This window comes from Gobio gobio (assembly GCF_949357685.1).
Source record: "Gobio gobio genome assembly, chromosome: 8".
In the NCBI taxonomy this organism is placed as follows: domain Eukaryota; kingdom Metazoa; phylum Chordata; class Actinopteri; order Cypriniformes; family Gobionidae; genus Gobio; species Gobio gobio.
Window position 1 is genome coordinate 22,155,351 of NC_137114.1, and position 15,826 is coordinate 22,171,176.

The 15,826-nt window shown below is 43.3% G+C and overlaps 1 protein-coding gene across 1 annotated transcript in view; it reads right to left on the bottom strand.

Moving 5' to 3' along the window:
• kirrel3l (kirre like nephrin family adhesion molecule 3, like) overlaps positions 1 to 4,824 on the bottom strand; it is a 48,129-nt gene extending 43,305 nt beyond the window's left edge. The window contains exon 1 of the mRNA XM_079823679.1: positions 4,164 to 4,824. Within this exon, the coding sequence (XP_079679805.1) occupies positions 4,164 to 4,203 (40 nt within the window). The 5' untranslated portion in view covers positions 4,204 to 4,824. The remainder of the gene's footprint in view (positions 1 to 4,163) is intronic.
• Positions 4,825 to 15,826: the final 11,002 nt, after the last annotated feature.

Genomic DNA, 15,826 nt, shown 5'->3' on the forward strand with positions numbered 1-15,826 from the left:
GAACTATAGATATAGAAAGACGGTTCACTCCTATTACTTATGAATGGGCGAAACGCCAAAAATATGGTGGAATAGTCCCGCCTTCTAAAGTAAAGGAGCCAATCGCTGATTGGTACAGTCATTGCGTCACTGCAGCTGCCATTAGAAATTCCGGTTCCCATAGAAACCTGAGACTAACAATATTTGATAATAGGAAACAACATTTATGGTACAGTTCATGTTAGATTTTGTAGCTGATTTCGCCAAGCAGTTTTTGAGACTCTAGGATTCCCCCATTCAAATAGATAGGACTTGGTCTATAGCTACCCTAAATAGCTGCCCGGAGGCGTTGCAAATATGGTGCAGAGTGAACAGACTTTCCTTGAAAGGGACTTTGATGATACGCAAGTATTAGATTTGATATATTGATGCCATACCACCATACTATTATAAATTAGTCAATTTATTCAATCATTCACCTTGATGATACTGATGATCAAAAGAAATAAAGTATGTGAATAAGAGTGTGTGTTAGGATACAAAATGATAAAATGAAATAATAATGCACAAAGGGATAGTCAGTTATGTATTTCTTTGCTCTTTACAAGGCAAAAGGACTAGGGAGGAAGGAAGCAGTAGGCGAAAGTTTCATGATCTTAACACGCTTCCTTTGAACGCTGCCTTATGGGACTCTAACCCCACACCAAAGGTTTCCAAAAAAAAAAAAAAAGTGCTGGAGATTACTTGGAATACTGATGGCACAGTGCAGCATAATTCCACTGGGAGACTGAGGGACATTCCGAGAAAGCAAATTATGGCTGGGAGAAAGAAGCGGCGGAGCTTTGTTAAGGGCATGCTCATGAATATCTGGCACTAGAGGCTGGTCTCTTCAAGACTCTGTCATGTTCTCCGCTTCAATCCCTGCTCTTTTCTACTAGTTCTGAGCCTTCGTCTTGTCAGACAATCTGAAATCATGTGTGTGTGTGAGAGAGTGAGAGTGAGAAAGACAGATAAGACAAACAAGCGAGAGACCAAGAGATAAAGGAGATGTGTGTTTGCACCTACGTTTGGGTGTGTATATATCTGGGTGAGTGTGTAAGGGTGCATGCGTGTTTATGAGAACCAGGACAATCTTTCTCTCGCTGCGCTTTCTAACCACGAGCCATTATTCAGAGAGGGAGCTGGTGAGTCAGATGTGAGCTGCTGGTGGTTTTTCAGAGTGTGGCGTGCTGCTTGTATAGATGTCAGGTGAGATGAGTGGTTCAGGCTGTCCGGCAGCCTCTCTGCTCCTCCCAAAGCAGCTGCCACCAGTCTGTCAAAGAATTGCTCTGCTACATCCTATTCTTCCCTCTCCCCCCTCCTTCTGTCTTACTCACACACCCACTTAATGATGAGAAAAACATCTAGAGTGCAGCCAGGGTCATATTTTACTCTTAAATGAGTTAGGAAGTCCACATAAAAAGCTCAATAGGCTACTCAACATAAAGGAAAACTGACAACATATCCTAAGACTTTGTAATTGAGCTAAATTAAAATAAAACCAAAAATTAAGCATATTCTACTTTTATGCTGTGTATGATTATTACAAATTTAGAGCCTATTTGAGAACCATGCAGGCATTTTATTAACATTTCTACCAAATATATATTTTCCCTCCGAGTTTATGACAGTGCTAGGCATTTAGATTCAACATTTAAATTTAATTACCGCCTCCATCCGTGTCAATACAGCGGCCTCATTTATCAAAGAGACAGACAGAAAGCGCAGCTTAACCGCCAATAAACATTTGTTTTTAATTCGTTTACTGGAGCGCCGACCGAAAGCGCTTTGCCTCGCTTGCGGTTACGCCGTTAATTGGGAGAAGAAACACTTTTGGATCTGAGAGGGCCGGGGGATTTTGAAGCCTTTATCTCGAGCTGAATCAAAGCCGGCGTTAATAATACACCCAATGAATAAAATATTTGTTAAAAGGCGTGGAAACAACAGACTCATGGTAAAAATAGGCCAGGCTCGAGGATGCTGTACTTCTCCGCAAATGAATCAACCTCTCTCAATCAAAGCACACAGAATATTCAAAATATAGCGCCGCCTTTGGTGTGAAATAAACAGCACAAAACTCAATACGGCTCACAACAACTGTCTACTTAGGAATGCAGAGTAGCCTACTGATATTTACAGCAAACCTTGATAGATTGTACACAGATAGACTTTTTTAGTAGTTTGCAAATAATTCAAATTCAATGTTGTGGTGTAGTGACAAGTTTACATGGATTTTCTTTCTGCAGAAAGATGATTCTAATGATTCTGGTTTACATATACTTTTGAGAAGGAAAAAAAAATTGAGGGTAAATGTAACCTCAGATTTTAACCAAAATTTAACAACAAAAAATATTAATTAATGATTTTAATGACTTCAGACGTCATCTTACATTGAATCTCACGACATTAAATAACAATTATCGCCTTCATTTCGAGAATGACATGACAAGTAATGACAATAACAGGCTATTATAGCCGCTACCACTGATTTTGATTCACTAAAGAACCGGCTCATCATAAGAGTCATGTGTTCGAAAATCAAGCAACATTTGTCACGCTGTATTTTTGTAATTCACAAAAAGGAACCTACTCATAAGAGTCGTATCGAAAAATAGCCTACTGGTCACGCTGTATGCCTGTGATTCACCAAAAGAACCGGTTCATACGAATCATCTCGGGAATCGAACTATACTTTGTTTATGATTCACTAAAAAGAACCTTTTTATGAGAGTCATTCGTTTGGATTCGGACTGCACTCGTCGCGCTCGCGCTGTCAGTCAGTCAGAGTATACGGCGTATACCGTCCGCATCGCGGAAACAAAAAGCATGTTCGAGAACGTATAGAGTCAAAAGCCATAAAAAATATTCGATTCCAGTGTTTTTAAAGAATGGAACCAGTTCCCCGTTCCCAACCCTACTCTGCTGCGCAGCTAAAGCAGTCTCTGTCAGAAACAAAGAGCACACACACTGACTGAGTGCAGCAAGCAATAGCCAGCTCATTCACGCTCACATCAGGGTAGCGAGTGATGCCCGTGGCACTACTACATAAAGTACAAAATAATGAATAAATCAACACAGCGATGAGCATAATATTTCAGATCGCGCGCATTACCGGTTCCCCTTAGACCGTATTGAGAAATGTCGCACCTCTACCCGCCACCATTTATATTTATTTAATGCCGTTCAATTATTCTGTTTGAGAAAGGAGATGGTGCCTTCCTGATGGCGTTGGCTGTGAAATTATTAAGAGTGCTCTGTTGTGGAGACTGTCATCAGCACATCTCCTATGCAGTACCTCTGTGGTTTTTAACACACTTTTCCAAGGGTGTTAGCTATAGCCATTATCGTGGTCACACCTGGTTCATTTTTTTTTTTTTCAACTTTTCTCTTATACCAAGTCGGCTGTCTAGACGATCTCACTAAATGGGGCACTAGATATCAACCTCAAGTCAACATGTCTGTACAGTACAGCCTCAAGCCCAGTAATGCATTAGTCAGAAACGCAGCCACTTGTTCCATTGTACTGAATTGCAAAAAAAGTTACCAAAGCGCATCCATACCTCACATAAAAAAAAACACATTTGAACGACCAAGTTCTTTATGTGCCAGAGTGTTTCTTTATATCCACAGACAACAGGTGTATAACTATAATAAAAATAACTGAATGAAACACAAATAATAATAACTAAAAAAAAATTAAAATAAAGAAAAACACGGCACTTCCACGTTTGGACATGCACCATTATTAAGTAGGCTAGCTGCAGTATCAAGCAAATACGCATAATACCATCACTGTGCCACGGCACTGCTGAAGTACTTTTCTGTAAGAATACAGAGAGCTGAGCCATATCAACACGAGCTGCATTATGCTGGGGTACACGCCTGTATTGGACAAGTTTAATTTCCAAATTAGCCTTGTTTGCATTTGGCGCAGTGCCACTCACCCAACATATCGCCAGAGTCTCACTAGGACTTCATATGTCACAAAATGCAGTTATGACACAACTAAAACGACTGCGTTAACTTGAAAGTGGAGCGCGCTGAGCTGCAATCGCGTTATGATTAGGTTGACGCAATGCTACGGAGTACGCAAACATCCGATTGTATCATTAGAATATTTAGTGAACTAAAACAAAAGGTCTTACCTGTTCCTAAAAGGCACAATGCGAGGTAAAACACCAACATCTTTCCGGAGTCTTCAACACTTGTCCTGCAGTCCAGGCTGAAAGTGTGCGCACGAAAGCTCCGACTGTACTGACTGTGGAAGCTTTTGCAGGTCCTCGCCCACCTCTTGAATAAGGTAAAAAATGTAAATGTTACAAAAAAAACCCCGGTAGGTTACGTTAACCTCAGCTCGGAGAGCTGAAAGTCTCAACTGCCATCCGAACACAGTCTAAGCATCAATGCTGGTCGTCTCTTTAAAGTTTAGAACTTTCTTTTGATCGTTTCCTTGTATTTCCCTACAAATGTTTGTTCAAATCAAGTTGATTTAGAGGGTAGGTCTTGCATCAATCCAAGTACTTGGAGTAAATCCTCCGTATAGGTGATAGAAAAAACAAATCTCCGTTTCTCCTGATCAGCGGGGCTCCGCTCGCCAGTGCATCAGAGCGCGTTTCAGCACCACAAGCTCTAGCGCGCACATAAACGCCTCCTCTTGCGCACAGTCCCCTCCGCACGGCTCTGCTCTCTCCTCACTCTCTTGTTATGCAGCGGCAAGGCGAGGATACGATCCGCACTGACTGTCGTACTACTGACTGGATGATGACTGGAGGAATAAGACAGGCGCTTTTTTGACTGGGGAACATCGAGTTTGAGAATGAAGTAATTCTGTGGACAGCCGTTGGCCTACGCCCCCCGGGTCCTGCGATTGGTTAAGGGTTTAAACTACAGGGGGGGTGACTTGCAGTTGGGGGTGTCTGGTTCTTAAACAACAGGGGGTGCTTGGTTATGCGCTCCTCTGAATGAATAAACTGCTGGGGAAAGTAAACAGGTGTGTCCCAGAGCAAACAAGAGTCTATGGAACAGATTATCTTAATGGGTTTCTTTTTAATAATGACTTATACGTCCGATGTGATTAAACCCCCCCCCCCCCCCCCCCCCCAGTGTAATTTACAAATGTAATTCAAATGTAATTCAGTGTAAAGCATTCATTTAGTCAGTTGTTATTTGTCAGTTTATTTATATTTTACGTATTCGGTAGACTATGCCCCACATAAGACTAGTAGCCTATATGCACAGCATTGAATGGAGATTTACAAATATTTTCCAACTTATTCATACTTATTCATACTCATACTATCCATGAACCATAAAGCTGAAAAAGTGAGTATGCACAAAATAAGGTTGTTGTTATATGCCTTCTGGTTGGATGGTCTCAAAGCGAAATGTCCTATTGGCGTCATCATATTCACTGTTTGATACAGTGATTGGATAAACAGCTGAGTCATCTGCAAATAGTCTACCCAAATAAACTGCAGAACCAATGGGGAGTTTTTTCTTGACTTCGATCAAAATGCATTTTTGGGTCTTTGTTTCATTACGCAAACGGAAAACAGGCTATCTTAAGCCAAAATGCTGCAGTAAAGCACTAATTTCAAACATGTGTCATATTTGTGCTATGCAGTCTTTTGAATACATTAATTATTCAGTTAAATGGTAGGCTCCCCAATGAGATTTAGTCATATTTTCACTTATTGGCGTCGTGTTGCAAAATAAAGCCTGACTTTCCAACAGTCATTTTTATGCTATACTATCGGAAGAAATACGTATTTCCGTTTTAGTGACAAATTAGATCCCCCCGAAATTGGGTCTCTTTAGGACCCCAAGCAATCCCATTGGTATTCTCTTTAGCGCCTGATTGCAATTCAAAATCATGTTATGATAAATGCTGTTTACGTTATAATGACCATTTATGTCTGTATTAGTTAGCTTATATACTCCCCCCAAATCAGAAAAAGTTGGGACAGTATGGAAAACGCAAATAAATAAAAAAAGAAGTGATTTCTAAATTTACTTTGACTTGTATTTCATTGCAGACAATATGAACACAAAATATTTCATGTTTTGTCTGGACAACTTCATGTCATTTGTAAATATGCATCCTTTCCTGTCATTCAGACCTGGAACACATTTCAAAAAAAGTTGGGACAGTAAAGCATTTACCACTTTGTAATGTTGCCACAACACTTAAAATACGTTTAGGGACTGAAGACAACAAGTGATGAAGTGTTTCAGGTGTAATTTTGTCCCATTCTTCCTGCAAACAAGTCTTAAGGTGGGCAACAGTACGGGGTCTTCGTTGTCGCATTTTGCGCTTCAAAATGCGCCACACATTCTCTATTGGAGACAGGTCGGGACTGCAGGCAGGCCAGTCAAGTACCCGTACCCTCTTCCTCCGCAGCCAGGACTTTGTAATGTGTGCAGAAAGTGGTTTTGCATTGTCTTGTTGAAATATGCATGGACGTCCCTGGAAAAGATGTCTTCTTGAAGGCAGCATATTATGCTCCAAAATCTCTATGTACTTTTCAGCATTAATGGTGCCTTCACAGAAGTGCAAGTTACCTTTGCCAAGGGCACTGACACAACCCCATACCATGACAGACCCTGGCTTTTGGACTTGTTGCTGGTAACAGTCTGGATGATCCTTTTCTTCTTTGGTCCGGAGCACACGGCGTCCATTCCGCCCAAAAAATACCTGAAATACTGATTCATCTGACCACAGTACACGTTTCCACTGTGTGATGGTCCATCCCAGATGCCTCCGAGCCCAGAGAAGTCGACGGCGCTTCTGGACACTGTTAACATAGGGCTTCCTTTTGGCACAGTACAGTTTTACCTGGCATTTGTGGATGTAACTACGTATTGTGGTACTTGACAAAGGTTTACCAGTGTAGTCCTGAGCCCATGTGGTGATATCGCTTATAGATGAATGACGATTCTTGATGCAGTGCCGCCTGAGGGATCGTAGATCACGGTGGTTCAGCTTAGGCTTGCGCCCTTGTCCTTTACGCACTGAAATTCCTCCAGATTCCTTGAATCTTTTAATTATGTTATGCACTGTTGAATGTGAAATATCCAAATCTCTTCCTATCTTTCTTTGAGGAACATTGTTTTTAAACATTTCAATAATTTTCTCACGTATTTGTTGGCAAACTGGCGATCCTTGGACCTTTCTTGGATGCTGCTTTTGTACAAAATCATAATTACAATCACCTGTTGACATCACCAATTTCAAATCACATCATTATTTAACCATTTCACCCTATTACTAGCCCTAAATTGCTCCTGTCCCAACTTTTTTTTAAATGTGTTGCAGGTCTGAATGACAGGAAAGGATGCATATTTACAAATGACATGAAGTTGTCCAGACAAAACAAAATATTTTGTGTTCATATTGTCTGCAAAGAAATACAAGTCAAAGTAAATTTAGAAATCACTTGTTTTTTGTTGTTGTTGCATTTTCCATACTGTCCCAACTTTTTCTGATTTGGGGTTGTAGCATAACATACAGATAATTAGCCTGATAGCTTAGTTTATACACACATTTGCCCTATTCTCAATCTTCTTTAATGTAAGTATGTGTTGAATTAAGTGTTAAATGTTCAAATATTTCAGTTATAAATAAAACGGTAACGCTTTACAATAAGGTTCATTAGTTAACATGAACTAATAATGAACTTCACTGATAAAGCATTTATTTATCTTTGTTAATGTTAATTTCAATATTGACTTATGCATTATTCAAATCTTGTTAACATTAGTTAATGCTGTGAACAAACATGAACAAATCATGAGCAGCTGTATTTTTATTAGCTAATGTTAACAAAGATTAACTAATGCTGAAGGTGTAGTTCATGGTTAGTTCATGTTAACTAATGCATTAACTAATGTTAACTAATACAACCTTATTGTAAAGTGTTACCAATATTTTATTATTAATTAACAGTAAATCAAGTGTAAGAAATTATGTATAATTGGTTTTATTAAGCACTAATGTTCAAATTTATTGTTTTAATTAAACCTTTTAAATTGCAAACATTATTTTGTGGAGTTCTGATGACAATTATGTTGATCTTTACATCAACTTAACATTGTGTGTAATTTAAACTCAAATTTCTGCGTTAATATTTTTTATTATATATGTTGTAGTAACTTCAACAATATCTTGATAACTTCGGAAATTAGGCAGTGGATTTCTAGTTCCCAGCATGCTTTGCATAGGACTGGATAAGGAGAATAAATGTTGAAATTGAGTGTTCATTTATTTAGTTTTAGTAAAGCAAAAGACCTGTTTAATGGTGTTTTGTTTGACGTATAAAAGAATTTCTGTAATGTTGAAGTTTTTGTGGTTACCATTGTGTTGAAGAGTACACTCTAAAAAATGCTGGGTTAAAAATAACCCAAGTTGGGTTGAAAATGGACTAACAATTGGGTTGTTTTAACCCAGCGATTGGGTTGTTTTAACCCAGCATTTGGGTTGTTTTAACCCAGCGGATGGGTTAAATGTGTGCTTAAAACAACCCAATTGCTGGGTTAGTCCATTTTCAACCCAACTTGGGTTATTTTTAACCAAGCATTTTTTAGAGTGTAGATTCATGAAGGTAAACACTATTGACTTGCGCTAATGCCAGTGACAAGTATCTTACTTGTTCATTAAATATACATGTTCAATAAGTTATGTTAGCATATGCTAGGATAGCTGTTGATTTGAACTGAAATAGATAAGATTAATTGGTTCCAGGACTACAACTAGTAGTTGGAGCGATTTACTTTTTTCGAGTAATCAACTTATAAATGTGTATTTATGCTACAAATTATTAAGTCCCTCTAACTTAACGTAGCTTGTCGGTTGAACGTAAATTCATAACTCGTAAGTTTCATAACTAAAAAAAATGCTAACTGTTACGTCAGATAATTGTTTAGAGTGTAGACTTATACCACTTTCAGGCTGCTTTGAAAATGATTACCTGCGCAGAGATTGCACGCCAACTTGTTAATACACAGTTTTAGATGCATTTCTTAGGATTCAACCTTTGTAATTTCTCACGAGAAAAAAAAAGAGGCTGGATACTTGTAGAAGTCGTGTGAAAGAGAAGAGAACTGTAAAACCATGTGGATGGTTTTGGTCTCCACCCCGTTAAGATTTATTGTAGGTGAGGGGATCAAATGTGAGACTGCCGCTCACAAGCACATGCTGATGAGAGAAACAGCTTGCTGGACACGCAGATGATGGGACTCCTGTGAGTTGAAAGAGACGAGGTTGAGTAAAGGAGCAATATATGATCTCTAAACAACAGGGTCTCACACCTGCTGTGAGCTCTGAGTAAACATCAACAACTACTGCGTGAAGTTTACCAAGTCTTGACAGGGTGTGAGCCAGACGTGTAAATTAACAGCTACTTTCATGCAGTCAAGGGTGACGTATATCTACTTAGTAGTGTTCTAACTGGAATATAGGCTACAGTGATTTTGTAACCTCACACTGAGGGTGCTATAACCCACCCCAGGCCTTTGAACACTTAAATAATTGATGTACTTATAAGAGGGGGTTTTAACTGTAGATTTATTAATAATGAATACAGTTTGATATTTACTAAACTGTTCTTGGTTGGGGGGTGGAAGAGAAGGCGACAGTTAAGACGTCGTTTGCATGGTAATTGTAAAGAAAGTCATAAATAAAGCATGAGGTGAAGTTATATGGAAATGTGACTCCCCAGGAAATGAGAATATTTTAACAAAATATTATCTCAGGCCCATTTGACCCGGGGTCAATTAGAAAAGAAACGTCAGCGTCGACGAGGACGCAAGACTGAAATTAACATTGAAGCTTTCCCCCTCCCGTCTAATTTGCAAGGCTGATGCAAAGTTGAACTGAAACAACTATATTGTCGTGAGATTGCGGTTTAATTTGACTAGGTGCTAAAAAAGTCGATCCCGATCTCGCTCTGATGGACAAACACGGCTTGCTGGGCATTTGTCTTGAAGACAAACTAAAATGGCGTTCCCTCCATGGAGAGCATTTTCTTGCTGACGTGGACAAACAAAGGTTAAAATGTCTTTTCGTCAGCCTTAAAATGGTCTCCTCTACATCCCTTAAGTAAATATTGTACCACTTAAAGGTCAGCGCTCCTTCTAAATGTATAAATCAGAGCTGGTTTATGTCTATTTCATCCAAATGTCACAGGATATATGCTATTAATAGTCTCAGGCATATAATAATGTCAGGATTGAGTTTCAAATGTCTCTTTTTATCAACCGATATGACTCCGCAGTGTAAATTAAGGGAATTCTATTGTTACTTTGAAGTCAGCATGAAATAAAAACGGATTCTTTCTTTCATCAAAATGTAATTAATTTGCTCTGTCTCTGAAATAATGTTCAGTTTTTCATTTGTTAGTGATATAACTATTTCTTTTTTTTCTTACAGGAGTCATGAAGTGGCTTTTTTATTTTTCATACTGTTGCCTGAGGTCAACTTATGACGTTTGCGTGGTTTTTACATTCAAAAACATCAAAATGAATAAGTAATAGGCTATTTTCTACCCTGGTTTTGAGCGTAGCTCTTGGAACGCACGGTTTTTATGGGCGTGCCGCATTGAAGACTTGGAAGTAAACGCCCACTGCTGTGATTGGATAACAGTTTTGCATATTATAATGAGCTTTGGCTCCCACGTCAGTACATGTGGGGAATTGTAGAAAAACAGCAACCGGAATGGTTTTGGAATGGTTTTGAATGGTTTTGAGCCTAGCTCTTGGAACACTCTGTGTTTATGGGCGTGCCACGCTGAAGACTTGGAAGTAAACGCCCACTTCTGTGATTGGATAACAGTTTTGCATATTATAATGAGCTTTGGCTCCCACGTCAGTACATGTGGGGAATTGTAGAAAAACGGCAACCGGAATGATTCGCCCGCAGGTCTCGCAAATCAAACAATAAGAATGATTTATCCCTCATCCACCCGCACACAAGCATGCACACACTTACACACTTACACACACACACACGCACGCACGTGATTGTATTTTTCCTTCAAATATCAAGTCAAGAGTGAACAGCGCGCAAAAAGAAAGTTATGTTTAATTAGACACGTACATATAATCAGGAGATATCAAACGATCTGTAACAATGCAATACTATCACATATTAAAAAAAAAACATTTTTACTCACATAAGTGTGTTGCACCATTCCTATTGGATCCAATAGAGAAGGCACAACATAATTTTTTAATCTCAATATGTCTGCAAATCCAGTCTCTTGTTTACAAACGAATCCACAGTGAAATTAAGCGAACAAACGTGCAATGTCTTACCCACGTGAGCTGGATCTTCATTAAAAATAAAGTTCAACCGCATTCCTAATATTCGAATCTGAATGAAGCTTATGCGGCATGTTTATTGTTGGATATTTTGATCCGGTATAGCACTTTAGCTCCACGTAGGCCTATGCATGTTATTTATCTACAACATGTCAGGAGCGAGTCGGTGGTTGGGGCTACAGAATTCGGCGTTCTTCTTTGGTGCGTTTCACTGCACGCTGACGTCACAAGGAAGAACATTCGCAGATCGATCGTTTGCTGAGCCAGCTGTTAATAAAAGCTTTTCTTTGACTAACAAGGACGTTTTCAGCTACGAAACTTACAGGATATTCTTATATTTTATATCAAAAGCTTCCCTCCAACCTGTATCTGTGCCCAACCTATATACAATCAATTTCTCGATGGATAAAAGTTTTCATCTTACTTTTGTCTCCTTTCATTGAATGTCCTGTTTCACTTGGAGATGCCACATTCATTAAAGGAATAGTTCACCCCAAAATGAATATTCTGTCATCATTTATTTCCACTCAAGTTGTTCCAAACCTGTAAGAATTTCTTTCTTCTGCTGAACACAAAAGAAGATATTTTGAAGAATGTCAGTAACCAAACAGTGAATGGACCCCATTGACTTCAATAGTATTTTTGTTCCTCCATACTATGGAAATCAAAGGGGTCCATTAATTGTTGTTAACCATATTATTCTGAATATGAAGCTGAAGAAAGAAATCGTCTCAGGTTACAAATGTAACCATTGTTCCCTGAGAACAGGGAACGAGACGCTGCGTCAGCTTCGACGCTACGGGGAACGCCTCCAGCGTGACTGGTGCCTGAAATCACATTGAATCACGTCAATCCTATTGACCGGCGACAGCCTATGATGTCATCAAGGTGCAACCAGGAAGTATATAAGGGCGCCTTGCCAACATGACAGTATCTATCGTCTGAAGGGACTGTTTCGGCAGGCAGGCCCTGCGGCATGGCACAGCGACGCAGCGTCTCGTTCCCTGTTCTCAGGGAACAATGGTTACATTTGTAACCTGAGACGTTCCCTTTCGAAAGGGAACTCGCGCTGCGTCAGCTTCGACGCTACGGGGAACGATATACCCACGCCGCCATGCCGACGGGAGTGCATGCCCAATGGCAGTGACAACTGTCAAGACAAGCAAATCTTGCTGAAATGCCTGAACCACTCCCCTTCTGGTCACGTTAGGCTGTCAGTGACAGCGCTCCCTACGGTCATAGCCCAAGCTATCGCCTGAGAAGGAAACCTTCACACACATGAGGTCCTTCCCAGGCCTTGCTCGAAGGCCTGGAACCAACCCATTCGACTTAGAAGGGGTTCCTTTAAGGGAGCGTGGCAAGGGAACTACGAGGGAACCCTATGCCAGTCACTATTCGGGAGATTATCACCGAATGCCACCAGGGAGACCTGACCAGGTGACCCAGTCTAGTATGGGACACGTAATACGGTCAACCCTGTCTGTACAGTACAGAGCCTCTGGTACTCGCCTCCGAAGAGACATCCCGCTAGGGTGCTGCAAGAAAGGGCAGCATCACCGACTAGCCGGACCTCAGAGACGGGTTATCCCGGAGAGCAGCGCTCAGCGAAGTGCTTTTCAAACCCTTGCTAGCGAGGGGAGTCAAGCCGCTCGATCCTCGGATCTACCAAGCACTTATTTCAAAACGTGCTTAGGAGGCCAAAGGCCTTATAGGCTGAATATATCGGGAGGGGCCCCTCGGGACCTACCACCAATAGATCAGCCCCAGGAGGCTGTAAGCTCACAATAGACCCTCGTTTGAGAGGAGCTCATAAGCCTGCCCGGTAGGCAACCATGCCGTAGGCCTACTATGAAGGTCCCGTCCTGTCGGGACCACATAGCCGCAGTGACACTTCGTCGTGCTAGGGTAAGAACACCGCCTTCAGGTCTCGCAAACGGCCAGAGGCCGGTGCCTGATAGCGGGTAGCCACTAGCTGTCAGCAAAAAAGCCAGTTGTGTGTTCCCGCCTAGGGAACTCGTCCCCCAGGGAGGCCGAGAGAGGCCTCCACCTGGTAACCTGATAGACCGCTCGCGCATCCAAAGCAGCGCTCGTCCTCAGGAAGGCCAAACGGGCCTGATACCTGATCGCAGTCGTGCTAGCCCTCGAGGTAGCTGGGAAGACCAGGGACTCGCTTAATCAGGGAGGCCAAGCGGGCCTACCAACTGCAAGACATCGGGCACTCACAGCCAAACTGAATGTGCTACTCATAGCGCTTCAAGCTCACCACAGCGGCTGGGGACCGGGAGCTCGCTTTCAGGGAGGTACCATGCCTACCACCTGATAGCAAAAAGTGCCACTTATAGCACTTTATGCACACCACAGCGGCCGGGGAGCCGGCCTCTGCTCATTGACTGGATTTATCCAGGAACCACGAGACCAGAGCGTGCCCTCAGAGGAGGCCACGTGGGCCTACTACTCCAAAGCGAATCCCCTCAGGGAAGCCCGTGCAGCTTTGCCTGATAGCAGCCCATGCTACGATCCGTTACCGAAACTGGGGACCGGGGAACGATTCCAGGGAGGCGCAATGCCTCCACCTGGTAGCAGAACATGCCGTCCATAGCGCTTCGCTAACCGTATCACTTCTGCGCCTGAGAAACGGGGGCTCGTTTCAGGGAGGCAGCAATGCCTACCAACTGATAGCAGAGCACGCCGCGCATAGCTCTTCATTCCGCTAGTCGTCTCAGCGCCAGAGAATCGGGAGCTCGCTTTCAGGGAGGCAACCATGCCTACCAACTGATAGCAGAACGTGCTACTCGCAGCACTTCACGCTCATTACCACAGCGACTGGGAACCGGGAGCTTGCCTTCAGGTAGGCCACAATGCCTAACAACCTGATAGCAGAACGTGCTACTCGTAGCACTTCACACTCATTACCACAGCGACCGGGAACCGTGAGCTCATCATCAGGGAGGCTACCGTGCCTACCACCTGATAGCAGAGAGTGCTACTCATAGCACTTCATGCTCACCGCCACAGTGGCTGGGAACCGGGAGTTTGCCTCCAGGGAGGTCACTCAGGGAGGCCGGATGAGGCCTACTACCTACTAGCACTCGTGCTAGCCATCCAGTGACTGGGGCCCAGGAACGCCATCCGCAAAGGAGGTCGAGTGAGCCTGCTTCCCCACAGCAGGCCCATAGGGAGGCCCGGTAGGGCCTACCACCTATTTAGCAGCTCGTACCAGCCGTCGAGGGACTTAATGCCTATGGTGCCCCCTCGGGGAAGACCAGGCAGCGCCTGCTGACCACAGCAGGCTCTCAGGGAGGCCGAACAGGGCCTAGCTTCTGAGCGAAGGTAACCCAGACCGGGAGCCTACCCCTCAGGGAGGCCTGGCAGGACCTATCCCCCGAATAGGGGGTCTGCAGATTCCAAGGACCCTGCCGAGACTTTAAGAAGGCTGGCTGCTGCTACCTGGGCTGACGGCAGCTGTCTGCTGCTGACTAAGGCCTGGAAATCCAGTTAACACCTGGGGACTCATCCCCAGGGCCAATGACGGGTCACTGCTGACGTCGACACCAGTGGAGAAGAGCCTCCGAGGCCCACTCGTGGGCCATAGTGTCAGGACTTTCCTGCAAGGAGGCCAGTTAACGCCTACTACCTGTCCTGAAGTCCAACTGCCCAGACCGTCCAAGCTGGCCACTCAGAGCCAGCTGGCTCCTATGCCCGCACCTGGGGCTGGCTCCATCCCAGAGGCAGCTAGGGACAACCTGCTTCGTCGTGTCCTAGGGCCCCCAGGACGGCGCAGTCTCTTGGGCAGTGCCTACAAACATGGACCTAATCACATTGCCAACAGCAGTGTACTCAGCAGAAGTGCTCAGCAAAGACCCTCTAAAGCGAGGGGAGTACAACTTACGTCACCTGCATCGGGGCGGCTGTCTTTCTTTCCATGCAGCGGCCAACCTTGATTGCGAGGGCGTCAGCCATTGGCAATGCTCGGGCCTCAGGGGAGCATCCGACCAGAACCGTACAGACAGAAGGATTATCCGATGTTCTGCTCAACCCGGGCCCTAAAGGAGGTGAAGCAGAGACATAAAGCAAGGGAACAATATCACAGAAATGTGAAAAACCACCGGCCGTACCATCTTCCAAGAAGAGGCCGGGGGCCGCCAGCAGATGGCGGCCACCAAGCTCCGAAAGGCGGAAACAGCAGATAAAGTCTAGTCGCAAACCGGCGAAAGACGCTTAATTCCACCCCACGACTACTGGCAAAGTCGCTGTCTCCTGCAACATCCTCGTCTGCATTGCACGTGACCCCAGAACGCAGAGAAGGGGGCGGGCCTTGGCCTGACGACTCTGTAACAGAGGAGGCTGAAACAAGGATGCATAAACAACGCCATGTTCTTAAATAAAAAGACAGGCCAGGGGCGAACACCTTTATTAAAAGGGAACGCCCCCATCCTTGACAAAGCCTAGGCCAAGTGATGCGACATAGGTCCGCACTAGATCTACTCAGGGT